The 23,484-nt window shown below is 46.6% G+C and overlaps 1 protein-coding gene across 1 annotated transcript in view; it reads left to right on the top strand.

Moving 5' to 3' along the window:
* Nucleotides 1-22,818, top strand: part of Slc9a2 (solute carrier family 9 member A2) — an 80,825-nt gene extending 58,007 nt beyond the window's left edge. The window contains exons 6-12 of the mRNA XM_063229744.1: nt 3,755-3,844; nt 4,208-4,278; nt 9,285-9,446; nt 13,351-13,447; nt 15,161-15,292; nt 17,142-17,232; nt 18,427-22,818. Coding sequence (XP_063085814.1) covers nt 3,755-3,844; nt 4,208-4,278; nt 9,285-9,446; nt 13,351-13,447; nt 15,161-15,292; nt 17,142-17,232; nt 18,427-18,800 — 1,017 coding nt within the window. The 3' untranslated portion in view covers nt 18,801-22,818. The remainder of the gene's footprint in view (nt 1-3,754; nt 3,845-4,207; nt 4,279-9,284; nt 9,447-13,350; nt 13,448-15,160; nt 15,293-17,141; nt 17,233-18,426) is intronic.
* The last annotated feature ends 666 nt before the right edge of the window (nt 22,819-23,484 follow it).

Here is a 23,484-nt window from a genome sequence, read left to right as displayed (position 1 = left end):
TGAAAGTTGGTAGCCAGGGATTTAGCTCAGCAGCACATGCGCCTGCCTGGCAAGGGTGAAACAATAAAGTTGAAAGCCTCAGTGAGGGAGGAGACAGACCAGATGATGGCAGGAAAGGCGTATCAAGTGAGGGACCCCGAGGCCAAGGGGAGAGCATGCTCAGGAAGGAGAAGGTTCTAGAATCTCCAGCAGAGCAGCTGCTGGCAGAGGGGCAAGTGGAGGATGGAGTGGGCACCTTCCCTGGAGCACTCCTGGGTCAGAGAGCAAGGGTGAGCCCACTGGCTGCTTAGAGGGAGGGGTTGGGGAGTAACTCTGCTAGGTCAGGCAGAGGTGGGAGTGTGGGCAGAGGGGTCCATCAGCCTCAGGACAGGGGAGCCAAGGGCAGCTTCTATGGTCGCCTCTCCCCTCACCAGCTCTCAGATACCTGCTGTGCTTTTGCCTTACATACTCTGGGCTCAGGCTTGTAACAGAAGACAGGACAGCAACAACAGAGACATTTTTAAGGAAAAGGAAACATTTGCATCAACTTTTTCTGGGAATGACCTGCTAGGTCAGCAGGAGACAGCAGACATTTTCTCCCCTCTTGCTTTGTAACTGCTAATTCCAAAATCAAGAGCTCATTCCCCCTCCCCACCCAGGGAAAAAGGGAAGATTGAAAGATGGCATGTTTCAACCAGACTGCAGGTCTCTTCCCTTCTCTTTCTCTTGCATAACCTTAGGGTGGGGAGAAGGTGGAGATTCATGCCACATACATGTGCTGTTATAGGTTATATCTAGAGAGCCCCAGAGCCTCATGGACTCATGGGCAGTGCTTTGGGAGGTGACTGGGTCACGGGGCCACACCGCTCATTGGTGGTCAGTCCATGGACCATGGACGAGGTAGAGCCCATGGGACCCTGGGAGGTGGAGCTGGGCTGGAGGAGTCAGCATCCTCTCTTGCCTGCTCCTCCTTTTGCTCCTTCTGCTTCCTGCTGCCTGTCATGAGCTCTGTCTCCTGCCCTGCCTTGCTGCCCTGGAGCCAGAGGACTATGACCCGAAACTTTTCTTTCAGGGGTGTCAGGTGTCGTGTCTCAGTGACCAGAAAGTAACTGAGACAGCTGGCCTTGTCCTCTGCCCCCATGACAGGCGGATGGAAAAGGGAGGAAAAGGAAAAGGATGGGAGAGAGAGAAAGCAGCATTTATTAAATAATTCCTACAGGGCAAATAATTCAAAGAGAAGGAACCGCTTAGACAAATACTTCTTTATAAGTTTTATCATAAACTTAAACACACTATACTTCTGGACACCTTTGATGGTTTCATGTTTTCTTTTTTTGTGGTTGGATTTTCCTTAGAGAGGGGCTGGCTGTGTAGTTTAGGTTGGAATCACTGTGGCCTGGGTTGGTCTCCAACTCGTGGGGATCCTCCCTCCTGGGGATGCATTGCCTACTTTAAGAACCTTGAATTGATCGTATGAGAAGGCACATGCGCTCCTTGGAGTTGAGCAGGTGTGATCTATTCATTTGGGGCACTCAGATTCTCTGTGGGAAGGGAGAAATCAGCATGAGGGCGGGGCAGGCCTGCATTTCCCAACAGTGGGCACTCCTTTGCTGCTTGCTAAGTGAGTAGTGAAAGGAAACATGGGAAACAGCAGGTTTCCCTGCTAGACCCTCTTGGACAGTCCTGGAAGTTGAGCTGACTTTGTTGACTTTTCCTTGAGCTATTGCTAGATGAGTGGCTTGTGAAATCTCAGGCTCCGCGAAGCCAGCCACCTCTGAAAGCCATGTGTTGACATCCACACTCATTTCCAGAAGTTGAAAATTACAGAACATGTGTTAGCTGGGGAGCTGCTGTGCCCCTCTGTGATCTCTGAGTGCCAGAAGGACACACAGATGGAACTCAAGGTGTGTCTCACACTGTGCTGTCCAGAACTTGTTTGTGCTTCAGAAGTAAGATGGATGTGAAGCTGAAAAATGCTCAGAGTTGTTGACGGAACAAAAGCCAAGACCTTTTAAAGTGTGCGTGCATGTGTGTGTGTGCGTGCATGTGTGTGTGTGCGTGTGAGCTGACATAACCAAAGTTCCTTGCATGGAAAGATGTACACAGCAGGGAACAGACTTTCTCCTCCTCCCCTCCAAGAACCCAGCAGCTCTCTGACCCGAATTTCTTGGCCATAGATGTAGTGGCTGCCAGCACCCCAACACTGAACTCAGCCACCCCCTCCAAACCTACCCGCCCCCACCTCGCCTGCCCACTTTGGTGACACAGTTCTTCATACAGCCACTGGTAGTTGATTTGGTATCTGTGAGTTCCCTCTTATTCTCCTTCCTCTTAAGGTTTCTTGTTGAATTTCCTCTTCAGGATTAGCTTAAAACAAACCTCTTGAGTTCTACTAAGAATTGTTAAGTGTGTTAATGGAATCGTGCCATGTGGCTGCTAGTCAACACAAAATTGTCCTCACAGTATTGTTATTTCATCTAGGAACTATAGTGTCTTTTCAAAACTCAAATTCTTTTAGTACCCTTTGGTTTAGTTTTATAGTTCTCTTCCTAAAGGATTAGTCCATTTATGCCAGGACAATATATATGATATATAGACCTACAGAATATATCTAGTAATCTAGTACATATGTATATCATATATATGGTATCTACCTAATACACTAGCATGGATGTTACTAGAATATATTACACACATGTGTTTTTCATTGTATATTTATTTTACATTCTGAATTCATATCTGGGATGAATTGTGCATGTTGATTTTGTTATTTCTGGTTTTTGTTTTTAATTTCCCTAGGTTTTATTGCTGTGCATTTTTTTTTTTTTTTTTTTTTTTGAGACAGGGGCTCCATTTGTAGCCCAGGCTGACCTGGAACTTGTGGCAGCCCTCCTGCCTCAGCCTCCCAGTAGAGCATCCCTTGGCCACAGAAATCTGTCACTTCCTTGTCGGTACTTAGACATTACCTTCCTCTCTGCTCCCTCCTGTCCAGCCAAGTGGCGGTGGGGCGCACCTTTCCAGGGTGCCTGTCACATTTGGTGGTGCTTTGAAAGGTGTTGCATCCTAAAGTGAGCTGCTCCTCTCCATCCTTGTCCCGCTGCCAGGCAATCTGCTTTTCTCTCCCTGGTTCCCTGAAGAGCTTAGCGTTCCGCCCCCTTCCCGAGCCCATGAGCTCGCCCAGCCTGGCCACTTGCCATTTCCCAGCTGGCCACAGCTGTCCCGAGGATTCCTCCAGCCTCCCCCTGGGTCCGCACAGAGCTTTCTTGCCTCTCCCACCCTCTGCTGCCTACTTCGTGACTGAGTTTGGGGAGCCCTGACTTCACATTAGATTCCAAAGTCCCGGTGCCAGCCTGGACCATTCCCCTCTGTGTTCCCAAAGCCCACGGCCCTCAGCTGTATGCAGTCAAAGCTCAGTGCAAATTGCCTGAACCCAACCCATAAGCAAATGAAAGAACCACTGAAACCTTTTCTGTGAATACTACAAGTAGGCGATTCCTCTGAACTGGATAACCCTTTATTGATTCTTAGAATTAGTTTCTAAATTTCTTCCATCTTTGTGCGTTGTTCTGTGTTGGGATGCAGCCTTCTGAAAGGAGACCAGATATCAGAATGGAAGAAAAAAAATAACACAATGTTACATTTGCAGCCTCAAATGGTGGCGGTAGAATACTTTCCATGCTGGTCATCTATGTTTGGAAGAAGCAGACTTATTCTTTAATCCTTAACTTCATTTTATCAGAAAATTTACTGGCTGTCTTTTCTATTTCCTGGGTAGGGAATTACCATCCGACCACTCGTGGAGTTTCTCGATGTTAAAAGATCCAATAAGAAGCAGCAAGCAGTGAGCGAAGAGATCCACTGTCGGGTAGGTGCAGAGACGCTGAGGGACTTGGAGGCCTGTCCAGCCAGCTGGACACCAGGTAGCTCACTTCGGGAGAAGATAGCAGTGGACACAGCAGAGAGCCCGGCATGGTCTGAGCTTGGAGGAAGGGACAAGGAGGGTTCTGTGCTCGTCAGACTCCTGCAGGAGTCCCAGGAACCGGAGCATTTCTCATCAGTGATAGGATAAACATCTCCATGGGTGTGAAGATGATTGTTTTGTTGCTTCCAGTAAAGCACACAAATAAGAAACAGTGCCGGGGTTGCTAGCATTCTGGCAGGGGATGTGGCGGTGGTGACTGCTTCTGGGTAGGCACTGACCAGTTCACCTGCTTCCTTCTGTTTTCAGTTTTTTGATCATGTGAAGACTGGGATCGAAGACGTCTGTGGGCACTGGGGTCACAACTTCTGGAGAGACAAGTAAGAAGCCGCTGCCGTCGCATCAGGGCGAGGCTGTGGGCCACGCTGTGAGCTGGACATGACACCTTGGGTTACTCTTCAGGCTTCATCTTTGTGCTGTTTCATAGGACATCCCCTAAGATGAGCTCAGCTAGAGCAGAGATAGGAGACGAGAGTAGCTTAAACAAGGTTGTTTCTTGTTTGGGACTGGCCAGAGGGAGGCAATTCCTGAATGTTCCACTCCTCAGAGCCCACAGGGCCTTGGGACACTCTCCCATCAGTCCACCAACAGTGGCTTCCATTTCCCTTTCCTCCAGGCCTCCTGTTGGGCCTCCTGCTGTCCCACTGTTGGCCACTCTAGGATGCAAAAAGGAAGGACAGTAACAGGAAGACAGAGGCCCCGCTTGTTAACTGTCATGCAGGGCTTGCACTCAGGTCACGTGACCATGACCCAGGGTGCACCTCACGGCCAGCGTTGAGGAAGGTGAGCTTCATGTGTAGAGCAGGGCCCCTCACAACCTCCAGCCTCGCCAGCCAAGTGCAGGGGCACTGAATACCTGAGGAAGTTGCTAAGCAGCAGTCATGGACCTGCGTTTGTAAAGACTTCAGTTAGCTGAACTGTTACCTGCACCACACACACAGGCAGGGTCGCATGGATGCTTTGGCATAGGCAGAACCAGAGCGGTGGGACCAGGAGCACAGGTTCCTGTGACAGCAGAGTTTGGGACAGAAGGGACCGGTGCCTGTACCCCCAGTGGGGCCCCTCATAAGGCTCTTCTCCTCCCTTCTTGTACCTAGTGCCACACTGGTGTTGCTGATACCATGGATCCAAGGGCACCACAGGCTCTTTGTTTGGCAGAGCGATCTGTGGGATGAGTCTTTGCAAATCTCCAGCTAAACAAGGCTTTTGTGGGAGGCTGTACTTTAACTGGACACATTCTAGTCCACATCTGGGAGCTCCCCGCTCTTTCTCCTTCCTACCTTGCTGACAGATTTTCCCTATTACTTCTTTATATGAAGTTGGCCAACCTGCCAATCTGTATAATTTAATAGGGGAAATTCCAAGGGATTCTGTTTGCTCCCACGTGCTGGTACAATATTGGGCTACATAAGAATAAGGCACAGACTCAGGCCTCCAACATTTTGCAACCCCACAGAGACAAAACAGTCACATCGTAAACAGGTGTGTGTGTACAGGGGCGGGTGGAGGGATCCTCAAGTCACACAATGAGCTACAAAACTGTCCTGCCAGAGCCACATTTACAGGCTTTACAGTGCTTCTCACTAATGAAAGGCCCTTGGGGCTAAGCCTGATTTTATAAATAAAGGGCGGGTGTTTTGTGTGCAGAGAAAGTACCCAGCTCAGCAACAGAGGGGAGCAAAAAGTAATAACTCTGACTAAAGTCTGCATCCTAAAAATAGAGAAAAGGGCCCCTTTCTCTTGCAGACTCTCCACTGCAGGCCCGCGGGCTGGGGACCACATCTCTCCCTGCCCCCTTCCCCCTGTGCACTCAGGCAGGCTTTCCCTTTCTCTGGAATCCCATGGGGACTTTCCTGAAGGGACCTGTATGTAACCAGAGCAGCCTGGCTACCTCCCAGAAGTTTGGGTGGAGGCCTCCTCCACTACCTGCATCCACACAGTTCTTCTGCCTCCCAAACAGGGCAGGAAACAGATCTGAGTGGGCACTGTGGGGAGGAGGGCGAGGGGATCACTTGCAGTGTGTGGGTGTCAGAGCAGAACGGCAGATACCTGGCTCTGTCCTTCCCACAGATGCTCTCTCTGGGCCCCAGATCTGCTCCAGGAAGTCAGCTCGAGGCATGCGAAGGGCTGCTGGCCTCCTGGCCTGCTGTCCTCCAAGAGGCTGTGTTGTTTTGTGTCTAAGATCTTTCTCAGCAGCAAATGTAGTTTGTTTGATAAGTTTTGTGAGCACCCATAGATTTCCACACCCAATTATTTCCAGGTAAATTTCAAATAATTTCCTGGATTTCCCCATGCACTGGCTATCACAGGTAGAATAAAGAAAGTGAGCCTATTTTTTAAAAAATGTTCATTTGCTCAGATCATATCTCTGATGTGTACATAGTTGCTGATGTCACTAAAAATTACAAAAAGAAGGGACTGTTTTAGGCATGTGAGGTATCTTTCCTCTTCTTCCACCTTCCTTTTGCTGTAGATTTCCACTGATCCTGGCAAAGAATTCTTGAGACATTTGAGTCTTTGGGAATGTAAGGAAAGCGTGATATAGTACAGACATTTCTCCAGCTCAGCCAGAGGAGTCTGATGATGGTGAAAGAGAATCCCTGTGTGTGGCTTGTCAGAGAAATGAAAGGGATAACAAGAAAGCAAAGAAAGGAAACACACGGTCCCTCCGCAGAGTGGACAGAGGCCATTGTCCTGGGTGTTTGTCCTTTCTATTACCAATCTTTAATGAGTGGCTGCAACAGGAATAACAATACAAGAAGCTAAAGAAGATGTGGCATCCCTGGGTGGGGGGAATCTTGGCCCCATGGACCTAATAAGAAATGGAAAATAAACATAGGAAACAGTAGGCCCAGTCTTTGGCCTGGGGACCATTGGATAGCAGGGTGCACTCTGAGTGGCTCTCTGTGAATTATTCAGAGCCCTCTAGCACGTAGAGTGAAGGACGGGTGCCAAGAACGCAGGTGAACATTAGTTCCTTTGATAGCACACGGTGCCTGTAAACATTCGGGAGTTTACAGTCATTGCCGTGGACACTTACTTCATTCTCAACAAACAGCGACGGCGGGCTCTCTCCTTTATAGGAGAATGCAAGAATGTTGCTTAATGAACCCTTGCAAAACCCAGCTGCTCACCATGGTAGTCATTCAGGCTGGCAGGCTGTGAGTTAAGAGGTCTTCGGTCAGCTGGGCTGAGGGCTGCCTGGTGGTCACTGGGCTCTGGCAGGGCTTGTAGGGTGTCGTGACTTCTGTCTTGTGATGTTTTCTTTCTTCCATGCTACTCCGTGCCTGGCCTGGCATGATGTCAGTGGGAGCCCAAGACTCAGGCTCCAGTGTGCAAGCCTGTGCCTGTGTGAGACCTGCTCTTCTGTCATCCTGTCTGTTGGTGGCCCATTGATCAAAACAAACAGTGGCATTGGGCTCAGTGCTGGGGAAGGGTAGAGCCGGGCACCAAGGCCATGGTGGGTGGACCTTGCCAGGTGACATGGCGGGAGCTGTTGGGCCCAAATGGCCCATGCTTGTGGTATGCCAAGCACTGTTTTGTAGTACGGATCCCACATTCCTAGGGCTAGGAGAGGCAGATGGTTTAAGTAGGTGAACTGCCTGCTGTGCTGGAGGGTGATAACTGGGAGGGGAGGTCAAGAGTGAGGTCTGGGATTCTGATGAGGACAGGAAAGGCCCCCTGTAGGAGATCACTGTTGAGGAAGGACCTAAAGTTGAAGTGTGAACCATCCTGCAGGTACTGGGAAGAACATTCCTAGTGTTCCCCCAGAACCTAGGGGAAGTGTCTCAGACAGGAAGTCCCCGAGGCGGGGAGGGAGGCTGCCAGTGAGGATGAGCAACTCAGGGTGACCAGTGCAGATCACACTGGCACAGCCCCTGGAGGTCACCAGGCTTCTTCCTGACTCGGAAGCATGCAGATACCTCCTTCTGTGGCACCTGGCTGCCATGGGGATGGGACGGTGACGAGGTACTGTCCCAGGCAAGAGGGTGAAATGGACAATGACAATGGCCTCAGAGCTGGTGAGAAATGGTTGGATTCTGTGTGTATGTTGATGGTTAGGACAGAGATTGCCACAAGGGTGTGCATGGCATAGCCATCTACTAGGGCTGCCATGACGGGGCACCACACGTCCTAAGCCTAACCTGGGCTTCAACCATAGAAACCGTCTGGCAGTGCTGGGGGCTGGAAGCCAGGGAGGAAGAGGTCAGTGGGGTCAGGTCCTTCACGGGCTGGAGGGTGGGGGCACTCCAGGGTTGCCTATCTTCTCCCCAACTCTGCATGCTGACTTCCCTCTGTGAATGGCTGTGTCCAAGTGACCACTTCTGAGCCCTTTGGACGAGTGTCCACCCTCATGACTTAATCTCATTTAATTATGCTTATAAAGACCTTCCCACCAGACGTAGTCACACATTCTGATGTTCTAAGGATTAGGAATTGATCACATACATGAATTTGTGGTTGGTGGGGCACAGTTCAGCCCATAACATAGACCATAGGAGCACTGAAGATGGTGCCTAGAAAAGCTGTGATTCGCTGAGAAGGGGAGGGTGGAGGAGAACCATCCAGTGTGGATGCATTGAGGCTGAGATGCCTGTGAGAAGCCTGTGGAGATGCTGAGCAGCCAGTGCAATGTTCCTTGTCTGGGCTTGGGGGCGAAGGTGGAGCTGGGGAAACACATTTGGGTGTCCCTGATGGAGAGACGCTGTGAAAAGCCAGAGACTGGGAAAGGAGACCCGGGAGAGTGCAGGTGGGGAAGAGGGCCTAGCACTGGTCCCATAGTGCTGCTGTGTTCAGAGGTCAGAGAAAAAGGAGCTGGTGAGGAAGGGCATGGGGGCCTTGTGGAGCAGGGCCTCCTGGAAAGCCGCAAAGACTTGAGTGTTGAGCAGTATTGAGCAGACAGAGCCAAGAAGATAAGGACTGGTGCTGGCCGGGTGTTGTGGGTCCTTTGAGAGCAGTTTCAGTGGAGCCCTGGAGGCAAAAGCCGGAGCTGCGAATGTTCAGGAGCCGTAGGAGAACTGGGTCCAACAAGTACTGACAGCCTGTAATTTTGCTGAAAGAGGAAGGAGAAAAATGGTAAATATAACCAATGAATGCTAATATATGCATGCTATGGTCATATTAAAAAGCATCAGAATGTACGTGTATATCCATAGGTGTATTTCATACATGTAAAGTATTTGGATTTATGCACATATAAAAATATACATTATGATCAGACCGGCTAACTGCAGCTACTAAGTTTTACCTGGGGGAGGCTTTTTGAGTTGTTTTTTAGTCAGTGCAATATTCAGTCATGGGAAGTGCAGCTTTCTTTATTTTGTAGGTTTAAGAAATTTGATGACAAGTATCTTCGGAAGCTTTTGATTCGGGAAAACCAGCCCAAGTCAAGCATCGTGTCTTTGTATAAAAAGCTTGAAATCAAACACGCCATTGAGATGGCAGAGACTGGGATGATAAGCACAGTCCCTTCCTTTGCATCCCTAACGTGAGTACGGTTTTTGCCAAGAAAAATTAGTACTTCTCAGCATGCATTGGGAATTCTTTGAAACCAGAGATAATGAAACATTAAGCCACCTCCTGGACAGATCCTTACCATCTCCCAGTAGAATGAGAGTCTAGATGAAATCGAACCACATAGAAATGAGTGTCCTATGTTATCCTGGTTTAGAACTGACCAATCAGAATGTATTCTGTTATGTTTACAATATTTGTGCCTTTATTACATTTGCTTTGGCAAATTCAGTGTTTACTGGAAGTAAGTTAAAGTCCCTTAGCCCGTGCTGTGAAATGGCCTATTTAGGTTGTGTTATCCTTGGTACTATAAACGTGAATGTGCTAATAGAGCTGTTTCCTCTTAGATTATTCACAGGCTCACGGCTGAAGTTGTGGGAGGGATAAGAATGACAGGGAAAACCCAAAATGTATAATAGTCATTGTACAAAAGAGAGGAAAAGAAAGTGCTCTAAACGATATAACTGCATGTATATTTAAGTGTATAAGATAGACAATGATATTACTGAGTTTTGTTGGATCACTGAACAGAACTGTTTGCAGTCTCACTGTTTGAATGTCCACTTTATATGCTTTAATTTTGTAACTTGAATAAATATTTCTAAGATGACAATATGTAATCCATTAACTAGTGATTTCCTACTGTTTATTTTTTTCTGAAATTTTGTATAACTTGTACCCTTTTTCTGCTTTTTTTCTTTTTGTCCTTAAATAAAATTTAAAAAAAAAGAATGACAGGGACATGAACACAGGGGTCACAGTATAGCTGGCACATTGGAAAATTCCAGGATTGTTTAGATAACGCAGGTGCCCGGCCCCACTCCACACCATTGGGTCAGAATCTTTGGTGCTGAATCCCAGACATATTTTAAAGTTGTTCACATGTTTCTAATATGCAGCCAGGACTGAGATCCATTGGCCAGGTCTGTCTCTCTAATTTTATAAAAGAGGAAGTGAGACCAGAATGGTGCAGAGACCTTCCCAAAGTCTTACAGCCATCAGTAGCCAAACGGCCAGCACAGTCTTGAGAGTCTTCATCAATGTAGCAATGAGAGTCTTCATCATGTAGATGTCAGTCCTTCTCTGTTACAGAGGTGACAGAAACCACAGGTTTCCAAGGAGTTCTTTCTATGGATGAGCTAGAGGCTCATTTACTCTAAATTTTACATGATCAACATTTGATGATGAGGAAGCTGAAGCACTGTGAGAGGAGGAAATTTCACATGTCCAACCCTACAAACTGATTTTTACTGGGACTCTAAGGCTGTGAGCTTACACAGTCTGGGAGCCTGAGAGGTGAACACATCACACAGCCCTGGAGAGGCAGCGGGCTGAGCTCTGGCATGATGACCCCTGGTCCCCGCTCTGCGGTTACCTTGCTGCCTGGTCCTTCTTCCTCCCTGAGTTGGAGCATCTTCAGCCAAAGACAGACGGGTGCAGACTCGGTGGTCAAGGTTCCCTCTGCTTTAAAATGTCTGCTTTCTCTTATGTGTGACTCCATTTCCAGTTAGAGTAAGGGGCAACTCAGAAATCCAGTTTTCAAAGGAAATCCATGACTTCTATGGCCTCAGTTTTGCTCTCTTTATGGTTCATTTTGAAGCAGGTAGTAAGCAGAGTAGAAGAGAATGTTTAGAGTTGGGGGTAGAGTGAAAAAAAAGAAAAGAAAAGAAAGAAAAATGGGGGCTGGGGATTTAGCTCAGCTGCGTAAGCGCCTGCCTTGTAAGCAGGCAGTCGTGAGTTCGATCCCCGGTACCGATAAAAAGGAAAAAGACAAGAAAGAAAGATAGAAAGAAAGAAAGAAAGAAAGAAGGAAGGAAGGAAGGAAGGAAGGAAGGAAGGAAGGAAGGAAAGAAAGAAAGAAAGACGACTCTTTGCATAGTTAGGGAAATGAGTACCATCTTGACCATTTACCTTTGCTGAAATCCTTTCTGTAAAGCGAAGTGAGAAGCAGGTCGGGAGGTAATAAGGAGGGAGATTTCTGGAAGTGTTGTAATGAATGAGTGTGCTGGGAGGTGGTCAGTACAGTGCAGCCGCTGATTTCATGGCCAGGAGACAAGAGAACTTAGACGTCCAAGTACATGGGACAGGCCAGTGGGGCCACGCTCCTCTGAAGCTGTCCATCAGCCACAGAGAAGGAAACTGAGAGTTTAAGAGATAAATAGGTGTCTGACAGACTGATTGATTCTGGAAAGTAAGACTGGAACTCAGGGCCTGCTAGGCAGGAGGAGCTCCTCTATGTAGCCGGAGATCCCTGCTTCCTGCCCTTCGCTTCACCCTCGAAGGAAGGGAGTCTGGCCCAAAACTGTCTTCATCCCCGGCTGTCAAAATCATCAAAGGTTGCTGTTAAGGTAGCTCAGATACTCCGGGGTGTATTTTAAACAATACCTATACCTAAGAAGATACTTACAAAAATTATACCAGCAATTGAGATTAAGGGAAAATGAACCACCTCAGTTTAGAGACCTGTGTGTGCTGAACTCTGCAGTCCTTTGTCCATTACCATTTATTTACTGCTGTGTTTGATTTACAGTAATGATTGAGTTTACATTATACCACATTGTGCCACGGCACATGTTCTGTAAGACATGTATTGTGCATATCAAGTTTCTCTACTTTATTTTCTTAATTTTATGTATTTTTATGCTGCCCTATGTTCTTATATGTGCCTTCAAGGCTTTTTAGAAGAAATTAGAGTATAAAACATACAAATAGCCAATTCTCCTTATTCATGGTAGTGATCATGGCTCTGGGAAGCCTGTAGCCTGGGGACACTGGGGGTCTCTGGTCACAAAGGTTTCATCAGCCAATTGGTATTTAAGTCTGCTTTATTCACATCTGGGTTTTAAGACATCTTATTTAGTGTCTGTACAGTACATGTAGTACATTTGTATAAATGCATAATTTATACAGATAAGTAATATACATATGATTATTTCACTAACACTGAACTCGCGGTCAACAGCATTGTACCTCACAAGTGGACAAAGTGTGTGTGGCACATATTTCCTCCACAACACACCTGTGTTGGGGACGCCAGGTGACACTTTAGCCCTGTGCTTGGGACCATTTTAAACAATGAAATTACCAGCAAGAAGCAGAACAGAAAAGGAAGAGGAAAACATCCCAGCGAGCCTGTGAGAAGGATTCTAGCCCCAGCGTGGGAAGAGGAAGAAAGCAGAACGTTGCCTTGCTCGGCCTGGGGGGACACATGTGCTGAGCGGCTCGGAGGTTCTGCCCTGTGTGCCTGAGAGCCAGTAGAGCTCCCCAAATGTAGGTGCCAGGCTAACCCATCCGTTCACACATGTAGAACCCCCAATTGAAGGACTGCATATATTTGCATATGAAGCAGATGTTTGCCAATATTTAAATGAAGTACTTAAAACATAGATCTTTAGTGAAAATGCAGGTCATTAGGTTTCTGCTGTGAAGAACAATTCTGTGTCACATTAACTGTCGTGCTGTGAAGAACAATTCTGTGTCACATTAACTGTCGTGGTAGGAATAACAGACACAATAGTGTAAACTATTACATATGACTTCTTCCTTAAAACGTGGTGGAGTGAACAGGCCTTGTTTGAAAGCTTGTGCATGATTACATGGAGTTTGTATGTGATTCGTTGCATGAATAATTTTGACAGTAAAATAATTTCCAGAATGTTTCATTATTTGAAAACTGAGAAATTTTAAGAATGTAAAGCATTTAAAAATATTTTGAGATTTTGGATTATTCCCCAGTGCTATTTTTTAAACAAAAATTCTCCTTTTTGGATGGTGGTATTGTTGTTGCTAAGAAAGAAACTTAGTGTTTCTAATACTAGGGAAAAGGTGAAATACCCTCAGGGGAAAGGTGAAATATCCTCTTCTCCAAATTTTCACAGTGATTGCCGTGAAGAAAAATTACGGAAGCTCACACCCGGCGAGATGGATGAAATTCGCGACATATTATCAAGGAATCTCTATCAAATCCGTCAGCGAGTGAGAAGAATTTATTTACTAAAACATTCGCTTCTCTTTTGCTAAAAATGTGCTTTTTGGCTTTGCGCTGCCCCCCGAGCCCTGTTACTCTGCTACCTTGGTGGGTGCTATGTTGGCCCCTCCTCTGCAGCGCCTTCCACGGCCCCCCATGTGTCCGCAGTACCCCACGCAGCAGAGACAGAGCCTAAAGCCTTGGTGCAGTGCACTTGCTTGCGGGTGGAAATATGCCTTAGCCGGCGGTGAACAAAGGGAGTGTTTGCTTTTTGAAGGAAATACAGCACAGACTGTTCAAGTGCGTGGATCCTTGCAGTGCTCACACAAGGCACAGTGGCTTCCTCTCCCGCTCTTCCGATCCAACCCCTTCCTTCCTGTGGGTACATGGCTTGCATTGGGTACATGGCTTTTCATGGTGAGCTCCTTAATGTCACCACAGCTCAGAACTAGCCGTTTCCCAGGCTCTCATTTTCTCACTGAATCCTTTGGCAAGTAGTAGGCATCACTATTGGCACCATTTCCAGGATGAAGAAACTGAGGCACCCAGAGGTAAAGTGGCACCTCAGGGGCACGCAGCTTTCCATGGTGGCTTCCTTCCTACTGGACTTTGGAGTCTGAAGCTTCCTAACTGGTCTCCCTGCCAGTTGCTCCCATCCTCCCCTTATCCTGCCTCTGCCGCTTCTCTGAAGCATCCTCAGAAGGCAGCACACTCTTGTTTAGGATAATGCAACAGACAGGGGTGCCCTCTGGGCTAAATTCTTCTGGCAGAGTTTGGTCCTATGTCTGACCTCTAAGTCATCCACATGGCCCAGGCCCTTGGAGCCCAGGTGTGGTTTGTTCTCAGTCCTCGGTCATCTCTCTGTCTCTCTCTGGAGCAGGTCATGACTTCAGGTCAGCTTTGTCAGCTGCTGGTGTATCACCTAGTCCACTTTTTTAGTTTTCCTCAGCAACCACCCTATTATCCCCACCACATCCTTAAATGAGCTCTCATGTGGCACTTACAGGATCCTCCATTTCATGATTTTGGTTTACTTTGGTGGCCTTCAATGCCTGACTCACACCTCTGGCAGGGATCGGGCCTTGTGCTGTGTCCCTCTGCCTGGTCACAGGGACATTCCTGCAAAATGCATGCCAGTTCCACCACAGAATGGTAACTGTGGAAGGAAAAATGATTCTGCATGCCTTATTAGCATGGGTGCCAGGTGCAGCCCAACTTAGAAATTCTCTTCCACCCTGGGATGTGATTCTCCTGTGGGTGGCAGCAGTTTCTCTGTGTGACAGCCCAGCTGGAACAAGGTCCAGCGCTGGAGCCAATCTAAGGGACATGGCACCCCCAAGTGGCTCATGGTGGTTTGTTTTGTGTCAGTAATTTCTGCTTATGGAGAACAGAGAATTAGAAAGGTGTTTTGTAGTTTTTCTAGTGATCGATGATGGCTTAAATACACACATGGTGACACTGGATGAATTCGGTCATGGTTTTAAATTTATGATAAACACACTTTTCAGCAGAAAAACAGAAACTGAGTTTTATGAAAAGGTGAATTCTTTCAAAATTGGAAAATATTAGCTGCTACATTCTTCACTTTAACTTTGTTCCTCGCTACTGGAGTTTGAAGGCACCGGCTGAGGTGGGAATCCAAAGACCCGTGGTGGAGACTGGGGTTTCTGCGGAAAGGGTCACGCTGTGGGTGAAAGGTCCCCTGTGTGTCTCTGTTTCAGACGCTGTCCTACAACAGACACAATCTGACGGCCGACACGAGCGAGAGGCAGGCCAAGGAGATTCTGATCCGCCGGCGGCACAGCTTGCGGGAGAGCATCCGGAAGGACAGCAGCCTGAAGCGTGACCGAAGGGTACGGGCTCATCTGCTGTGTGCCCCAGCGCGTCCTGGCCTCTGCTGACCCAGTGACTGCTGGAGCTGGGTGCTGGGGATTCTGGGATGAAACTTGTAACATCCTCATTTCACTGTGAATGCTGACCTAGTACCTGTGATCCCAGCCCCCAGAAGGATCCCTTGAGCCCAGGAGTTCAAGGCCTCCCTGGGACTCAGAGCTAGACCCCTATCTCCATAAAAACGGCAAAGAATCGTGAAGCCTTTTCTAATGCTTCTCGAATGCCTGTTGTGTTCCATCTAGTGCTCTTTCGTGGGCACCTGGAACACACTGGAGAATAGCATTTTAAAAGATTCCTAGGCTGGCTGGCGTGGGATTTCTATTCCAGTAGGGGAGAAGGCTTCCAAGAATAGAACCTAAATTATTTATTTTGATCAAGGTAATAATTGCTATCCCCCCCACACACACACACTAACAGGAAAGAAGGAAGGCGGTAGTTGCTAGTGCAGGAAAGAGACAGTGAAATTATGATTTTAGTCAGGAGGCGTGGGCCCGGCTCCCACCACTGGGAAGTGGTACAGGCCTGTGTTGTATAACTTGGGGAGGAACCTGTTTTGAGAAATGGATTGCTAGGTGATTTTGTTGTGAGATATTACACACAATATTGAGTGCAGGTTTGCTAGCTGAGATCATTGAAGGGGACCCCATTACGTACCAGCATGTTCTGATGCAGCTCATGACCATCTGTGCCATCTAGCTGGGGCAGGGGTGGCAGCAGGTAGAGGTGAACAGGTCTACATGTTCTCCAGGGGCCCTGCAGGAAGCCCAGAGCACCTGGGAGATGAGGGATTGTAAGCAAATCCATGAGCTGGTCCAGAATCTTGTCAGAGATATGGAGAGTGATTTAAAACAGTGCCTTGATTTCCTGTTGTACCATGTAAACTGTGGCATGTTAACACGCACACAGGGTCACAGGGTTCAAGACAATCGTATGTGAATAATTATTTTTTTAAGCACATAAAATGTAGCACTGTCACAAGTTAACCCCAGAAACCAAAGACTGTAAAGTCTGTGGTATCCAGAATGTCAGCAAATTTCTAGTAGTTTTTGTTGTTCCATCATTTTCAAGAGGTGTTAAAGTGAGGTGTGCTGTGTTCTTTCTATCTCCTTTCTCTTCCATGTGGATGCTAAGTCTTTCTAGAAATTCTTTTGTAAATGGATGTTTCAATAGCTTTTCTTTAAGGGCTGGGATGGTCACAGCTGCTTGTGATGGTCTGTTTAGTGACCTTCCTGTTGGAACAGAATACCTGGCACCCATGAGTTAAAGGAGGAAAGGTTTACTTTGGCTTTATAAAGGTTTACTTTACAGGGGCTTCAGCCCATGGTTGCTGGCTCCAAGACAGCAGTGTGGCAGAGTATGCAGGATGTAGCAGGCAGCCTTCCTCTGTCCCTTTATATCCCATCCAGGCTACCAGCCTGCTGCCACTGGCACCCAGCGTGGGGCTCCTGTAACACACACACAGAGCTATGCTAAACCCCTTTAGTTACCACACATCCTGAATCCCAGCATCACACACCCTAGAGCAAATCACATCCGAAAGGCCCTACCTATGAGTGCAGGAGGCTTTGGGGGACATCTAGACACATGCCATAACACGGTCCCATTTATTTTCTTCTGTAGTATGGATCTCCACCAGAAGACATTAGTTATTTTGGGTATAATGGTGATAGCACTTTGCAAAGTAGTTTGGGAGTGATGAAGAACTAGAATCCTATTTTAAGGCCAAGTATTATAAAATTTTCAACTCCTCATGTACAATAAGTGCCATTTATATAATCTAAGTCAGGTTGTCTACTTATTTTTTTACAGGCTTCCTCATCAACTTCCAGATATTTATCTTTACCTAAAAATACAAAGCTTCCAGAAAAGCTACAAAAGAAAAAGAACATTTCTAATGCAGGTAATGAATGTACTCGGGGTAGAAAAACTTTAGATGTATCTAAAATAGGAAAGTTTTCCTATTGTTTTTCTTCATCAAGGAAGAGTTCAATAGCTCACAATATAAAATAACAACATGATGATCTTTCATTAACAAAGTGATCTTTTTAAATGATGTTCTTTGCGAATTACAAATAATCCAGTCATTTATCTTCCATAACGATTCTTTGATATAGCAAAAACAAATACCATTGCCATGGGGTTATTAAGTGGGTAAATAGAGTGTTCTGAGTCTGAAAATGTGTAAATCTTTAGAGTTATACAGTCATGCTAATATATTTTCATAGAGTCAACCATAGATTTTACTTCTGACTGTCCAATTATTTCAGCTTTGTTTCTGAGTTAATCTCTCTGAGGTCTTTTTCATGGCGACAGCCAACCTCTTCACTGTGAATTCCGGGGAACTATCCAAGGGTCCTGGGTGGTTAACATGGGTGATGAGAACATCCCTTATATCCCTTAGTTGCTCATCCTGTTTATTTACTGAATTAACTAAGAAAGGAGAAGGCTGAGGGCTACTGGTAACAATGGGAGGCAATGGAGGCAGGAGAGGACAGGGAGAAAAGGCTGTGCTAAGGATTTGTAATCCTGGCCATGTTCCTGCCGTGTACCCTGCAAATAAGTTCACAGTTCCTGCAAATCTCAGTTCCAGGGGGACTAGGTACAGTGTCCAGCATCTGAGGCTAGCGGGGCCCCACCTAGGTTTGCAAAGTGCACACTAGAGTTTTGGTCTTTCTGTGGAAATGCAAAGGAAATCTGCCAAGTCACATTTGAGATTCCAGATGGGGCAGGTGATGAGCAGAGGCTTACTGTGCACCAGGCTGGATTACAGCTCTACCCCTGCTGACATCTTTTGACCCTCATTACCCAACTGTAAAACGGGCAATTGTGAGGATTAAAAGAGCAAATGCATTTCAAGGTGTTCAGGGAAGCACTTGGCACACGGTAACCCCCCCCCCCCACGGGGGCCTGAATGCTCTCAGAGGTGACACGAGATACCCTGGGTACCTCAGCTGGGGTTGGAGTGGGCCCTGTGATCTCACTGTCCCCAGAGCCTGGGGACGCAGCAGTCATGTGGCCCACTGAGGCACAGAAGGCCCTTGTAACACCTGCTCTCTGAACCGCTCACCCACTCTGTCCTTCTGCTCTGTGACAGATGGCAGCAGCAGCGACTCAGACCCAGATGCAGGGACCACTGTGCTCAACCTGCAGCCCCGAGCCAGGCGCTTTTTGCCAGAACAGTTCTCCAAGAGGCTGCCCCAAGCCTACAAGATGGAGTGGAAGAATGAAGTGAATGTGGATACCGGCCGAGCGCAGCCCAGCAGCCCCCCAACACCCAGCAGCAAGGACGGGGGCACCCAGACTCCGGGCGTCCTCCGGCAGCCCCTTCTTTCCAAAGAGCAGCCTGGTCGGGGCAGGGACGACAGTTTGACGGGAGACACTGTGCCCAGGCCACCACCCAGGCTGGTCCGGAGGGCATCAGAGCCTGGGAACCAGAAAGCTCGGTTTGGGGGGAGTGAGAAGCCTTAAAGGGAATGGCCAAAGCAGATCTGGGGGGACACACCCGGCGAGGCTCCGGTTTGTCACCCCGGACACCAAAGCAACCCTGGAGTCTGTTTAAAAACCTCTATCGAAATGCTTTTTTCAGGTGGCAGAGCCAAGCCAGCAATTCATGGGATGAATATCCCAAGAAGAGGAAAGTCAAAGGAAAAAGTCCCACAAAGTCTTCGTGACTCATGTATTCTTTTCAGCCTAAAGAAAAAAATGTGTGCCTTCATTGAACTTGAATGACAGAACTTGAAATTTTTATCACACACTTGTTAGTGAAGATGTTAATATATTACATATATGCCTCAAATCTTATTTATGAAAAAATGTGTATGTCTGTAGTGGGTTTGTTTTTAAGAGAATGGCACTAGAGAGAACATCTTTCCCGGGGTGGATACCAGGGCAATGCAGGGCTCTTTCCTTGTCCCAAGCTAATGGGCCAAGTGATGAAGGAGGAACACAGGCCAAAAAAGGGACATCTCAGGACGCGGCTGGGTGCAGGAGCAGGCCGAGCGGCAGATAGTGGCAGCTCTTGGTCGGGTGTGGGCTAGAATCCCTGCACTGCTGTAAATTCGTTCCTCTTGTCTGTCTCGAGTGTGGGTGCCACAGAAGTTCCGACTCTCATTCTTCTTAGGTGGTGGAAGGAGAAAGGCTGCCCAGCTCAGTCACCTTGCAGGGTTTGACAGGCTGGGTGGCAGCTGTGGCAAAGCCATAGGCCTGTGTGTGGCAGTGTCTCGTGGCCCCTGGGGAGTTGGGCAGCACCTGTCAGCCATGGTTGGTGAGTGTAGCTCTGGCACTGTAGGGAGGAGGATGAGGGTGACTCCTTTCATACCCATCTGTGCCCACCTGCTCTAGCAGAATTTTCCTGTAGAGCATTCTAGAACTGCACGCAGGTCAGCACCACCAGGTGGATGAGGATGGGACTTTATATGGACCTTATTCCAATGTGTGACACATTGGCCACATTCCGGGTTTTGGTTTTTAATCAGGGAGCACTTTAGAGAATGCAGGAGTCCTAATTTTTTTTTTTTTGCACTAGTCTGTAATTTGTTACCTCTTCACTTTCAATAATGTAATGACTCAAATTCTTCATATGAAATTGGATTCTACTTACGAGAGTACTTTTTAGAACACTGCAGAAAGAAGTGGAACATAATCATTAAAGATTAACGTTTAAGTCTTTGGCTTTTAAACTGTAGATTTTATTGATCTGTTTTTTCTTTCTGAATAATCTTTCTTTAAAACTTGCCAGAACAAGGACTCCTAATCTTGTGGGTTTAGGTGTTAAATGAGGCCCTTGGTGCCCATCGGAAGTGTTAGAAGTGCTCAAAGGGTTCTGGGGAGCAGACAGAGTGACAGGGGAGAGGGAGGGATAGAGACAGACAGCCTTTGGCAGTGGACCTCCCACCCTGTTGTGGTTCATCAGCATGGAGGAGCATCTTCTTCATCTCTAAAGTCTTGGACCCTGCTGGGTGAGCAGCATGCAACAGATGGATGAACAGATTCAAGTTCAGTTTCTTTCCCAAGCTCATCAGCGGAAATCAGAACTCTATAAACTTATGACTCTGCTAGAGACCTCCATTTTAAGTGAAAATATTTACGTGAAAATATAGATTCCTTTTGCTGAAAAGAAATTGAAGTTGATCTAGAATTACACTACAGAAATAGAATTGATCACTGGGCGTGGTGGCTCATGCCTGTAATCCCAGCACTCAGGAGGCTGAGACAGGAGGATCGTTGCGAGTTCAAGACCAGCCTGGGCTACAAAGTGAGCTCAAGGACAGCCTGAACTGCATAGCAAGACCCTGTCTCAAAAAGAAAGAAAAAGAAATAGAATTGATCAAGAGATGCGATGTCTATTTTTGACAATGCCAAGAGTAAGTTTTCAGGAGAGTCATGAATTATGAAATTGGAAAAGAAAAAACTAAAAATGACCTTAAAATCAATTGTCCTGGGGTTTTTTATATAAATAAATATGATAGTAAGTTTAACTTTCTGGAACCAAAGAAGAAATGAGAATTTTTGTAGCACATTTTGTTAACCTGGTAGACCTAATTCAGATTTTCTGAGGGTCACATACAGAATTTGAATGGCAATGTATATGGTTTTGAAAAGGAGCACTGAAGTCATTATATTTTAATTATTATTGGTTTCAATTTTTATTATTTGTTGGCTGGCAAAGGCAATAAAAATAAACTTGCTTTAGCTTTTTTGTATACTTTGTTCTTTTGGTAAATACTTGTCACTATAAAAAAAGTGACAATCTAAGAAAAAACAGTGAGTATCTTTAAAAGCCGTAACAGTTGGAATTTCTATAGTCTAGAAAGCGCCTAGATCCCTTTCAAATGACTCACTTAGTTCCAAAAACACCTGATCCAATGAAGTTCTGGCATGGCAGTGGCCTTTTGATGAATCTTCCCTGGATGCTGTAAAACAGTTGATTTGAAAGTGAAAAGTCAGGGTTCAAAGCTTTATACAGAAAGGGCAGGGCTAGCTGTGGGGAACAATTTTTCCAGTCTGCAAACTTCTACACATTGGTGCCAAAACTGCTCTAAAATATGCATCTGAATATAGGTCCCCACAAAATGAGAGGGATGAAACTTCTTAACAGCTTTTGCTAATCCTTGTTGCAGGGTGGAAATGGGGGGTGCAGAGTTTTGCTGGGAAGTAGGCTGTTCATTTCTAAAAGTGTAGAGAAGCAGAGTCGGTTTGTATTTGTGATCCTGCCTGTGAATCGTGTTTATGTTAAAACTGGCATTTCCTTACCAGTTACCAGCCCATACCATCTGCTGCTTGCTCGAAGTTCACGATGGACTTGACTCTTGAGAGATCAATTAAAAATATTATCTGTCCAGAGTCAGCACCTGTTGGGGTTCTCTGCAGGTGCCTGACCACCTTGATCATGGGTTCTTGGGCCCTCTGCAGGGATCAAGCTCTGCGGATTTGTAAGTCCTCTGCATAAAAGTGGTGTTTACATCATGCCTACACATCTTCCTGTGGACATCAAGCCATTGCTATGTGGTTTATAGAACCTGAAACAATGTGAGGGCTACACCCACCGATGCTCTACCCCTTGGCTTTAGGGAATAATGGCAGCTCTGCAATGTTCACTACAGAGGGAATTCTTTTTAAGAATATTTTTGACATGGTTTGTTGAATCTGTGGCCACACAGGAGCATGTACCTCTGGAGGACGGGCTGTACTCTGATGCTTTTGCTACCTGGCAGGAAAGCTTATGACCCAGAGACACACTGGGGACCAGTGACCTCTTCACTTCCAGAACCACGTGTATCACTCCTTGCCATTTCCTGTCCTCCTTTCTAATCAGGCCCTGGCTTCAGCCTCTGTAAGGACAGTGGGAGCCACTTGGTCACATGACTCTAACCTTAGCTCTGGCAAATGACACATTCTGTATTAGCTTTCTCACTGCTGGAACAAAACATGGCGTCCACAATGTAAGAGGCAAGGTTTATTTGGTGTATACACTGATTCTGAGGAGTCAGTCTGTGGCTGGCTGACTCCAAGGCAGAAACGGCATGGTAGAAGGGCCTGGCGGAGGAAAGCTGCTCAGTCTACAGCGGCCAGGAAGTGAGAATGCAAGAGCAGAAGCAAGACACACACCTTCCAGGTCACTGCTCAGACACCCACCTCCTCCAGCCAGCCCCACCCCACAACACGCTCTGCTGTACACTCATCAGCTGATCAACCCACCGAAGGGTACAATGCCCCAAGATCCACTCACCTTCCGAAAGGCCCACGTCTGAACAGGAGACGCCCAGGAAACATTTCAGATCCTAACCCCAACCCTCAGAATTTCTCATGCCACCCATTCCATACCCGATACCTTCGGCAGGGACTCAGCCGCCTTAGAGATGCAAGACAAATGCCCAGATGGGTGGTTTGAAACATTTGTGTAATGCTAGCTCATCAGATTTTGATCTCTCTTGCTTTTTGTAACTTCCTATAATGTTTCAAATAAAATTCTATTTTACTACCGCTATCTACATTCCTAAAAGTTTGGGTTATTTCTCTTCCCTGTAAGGTCAGAAAATGAATTTTCTTGAGTGTAGTAATTAACACTCAGAAAGTGGATAATCATGTTTGCAACCCACACAGCATATTTGGAATGGCCCAGAACCTGCTTTCGGACTCTGGGTCCTTCTCCAAAGTCCTATTTAAGGATGTGTTGTCCTCCTATTATACAGTGGGGAAATATGGCAATGGTCTGACTCTTTACATCTGTGACAAAAGACTTTGAATACCATGCTTTTTCTTTTTTCTATTGCCTTGGTTCCTCTTGAGTCATAAGTATGATTACTACCTAATGTCTCATTTAAGTGAGGCTGTTTATATCCAGTTGTTAACTTTGCTCATCAAAAAAAAAAATATTGGCGTATGTACAATGCTTATTGAAATTTTCCTTTTCTCTCTGGAAATTCTTACAAAAATTAGGTATTAAATCACATGTATACATCTACTCAGTGATGGAGATGGTGCATCACATGAAATAGTCCTAGAAATTCCAGTTTTTACATTGACGCACCAATCTACCCTCATTTGTGTGAAGGGAGCTATGGTGGTGGGGAATTCAAGAGAAATAAGAATTTAAGGGTATTAAAACATTTGACCTCCCTCATTTTCCAAGACATACATCTGAAATGAGGCT

This window comes from Cavia porcellus, unplaced genomic scaffold (assembly GCF_034190915.1).
Source record: "Cavia porcellus strain 051 isolate PalLab524CR breed Dunkin Hartley unplaced genomic scaffold, mCavPor4.1 scaffold_18, whole genome shotgun sequence".
In the NCBI taxonomy this organism is placed as follows: Eukaryota; Metazoa; Chordata; class Mammalia; order Rodentia; family Caviidae; genus Cavia; species Cavia porcellus.
The sequence above is the reverse complement of the archived record's forward strand: the minus strand, read 5'-3'. Positions and strand labels throughout refer to the sequence as shown.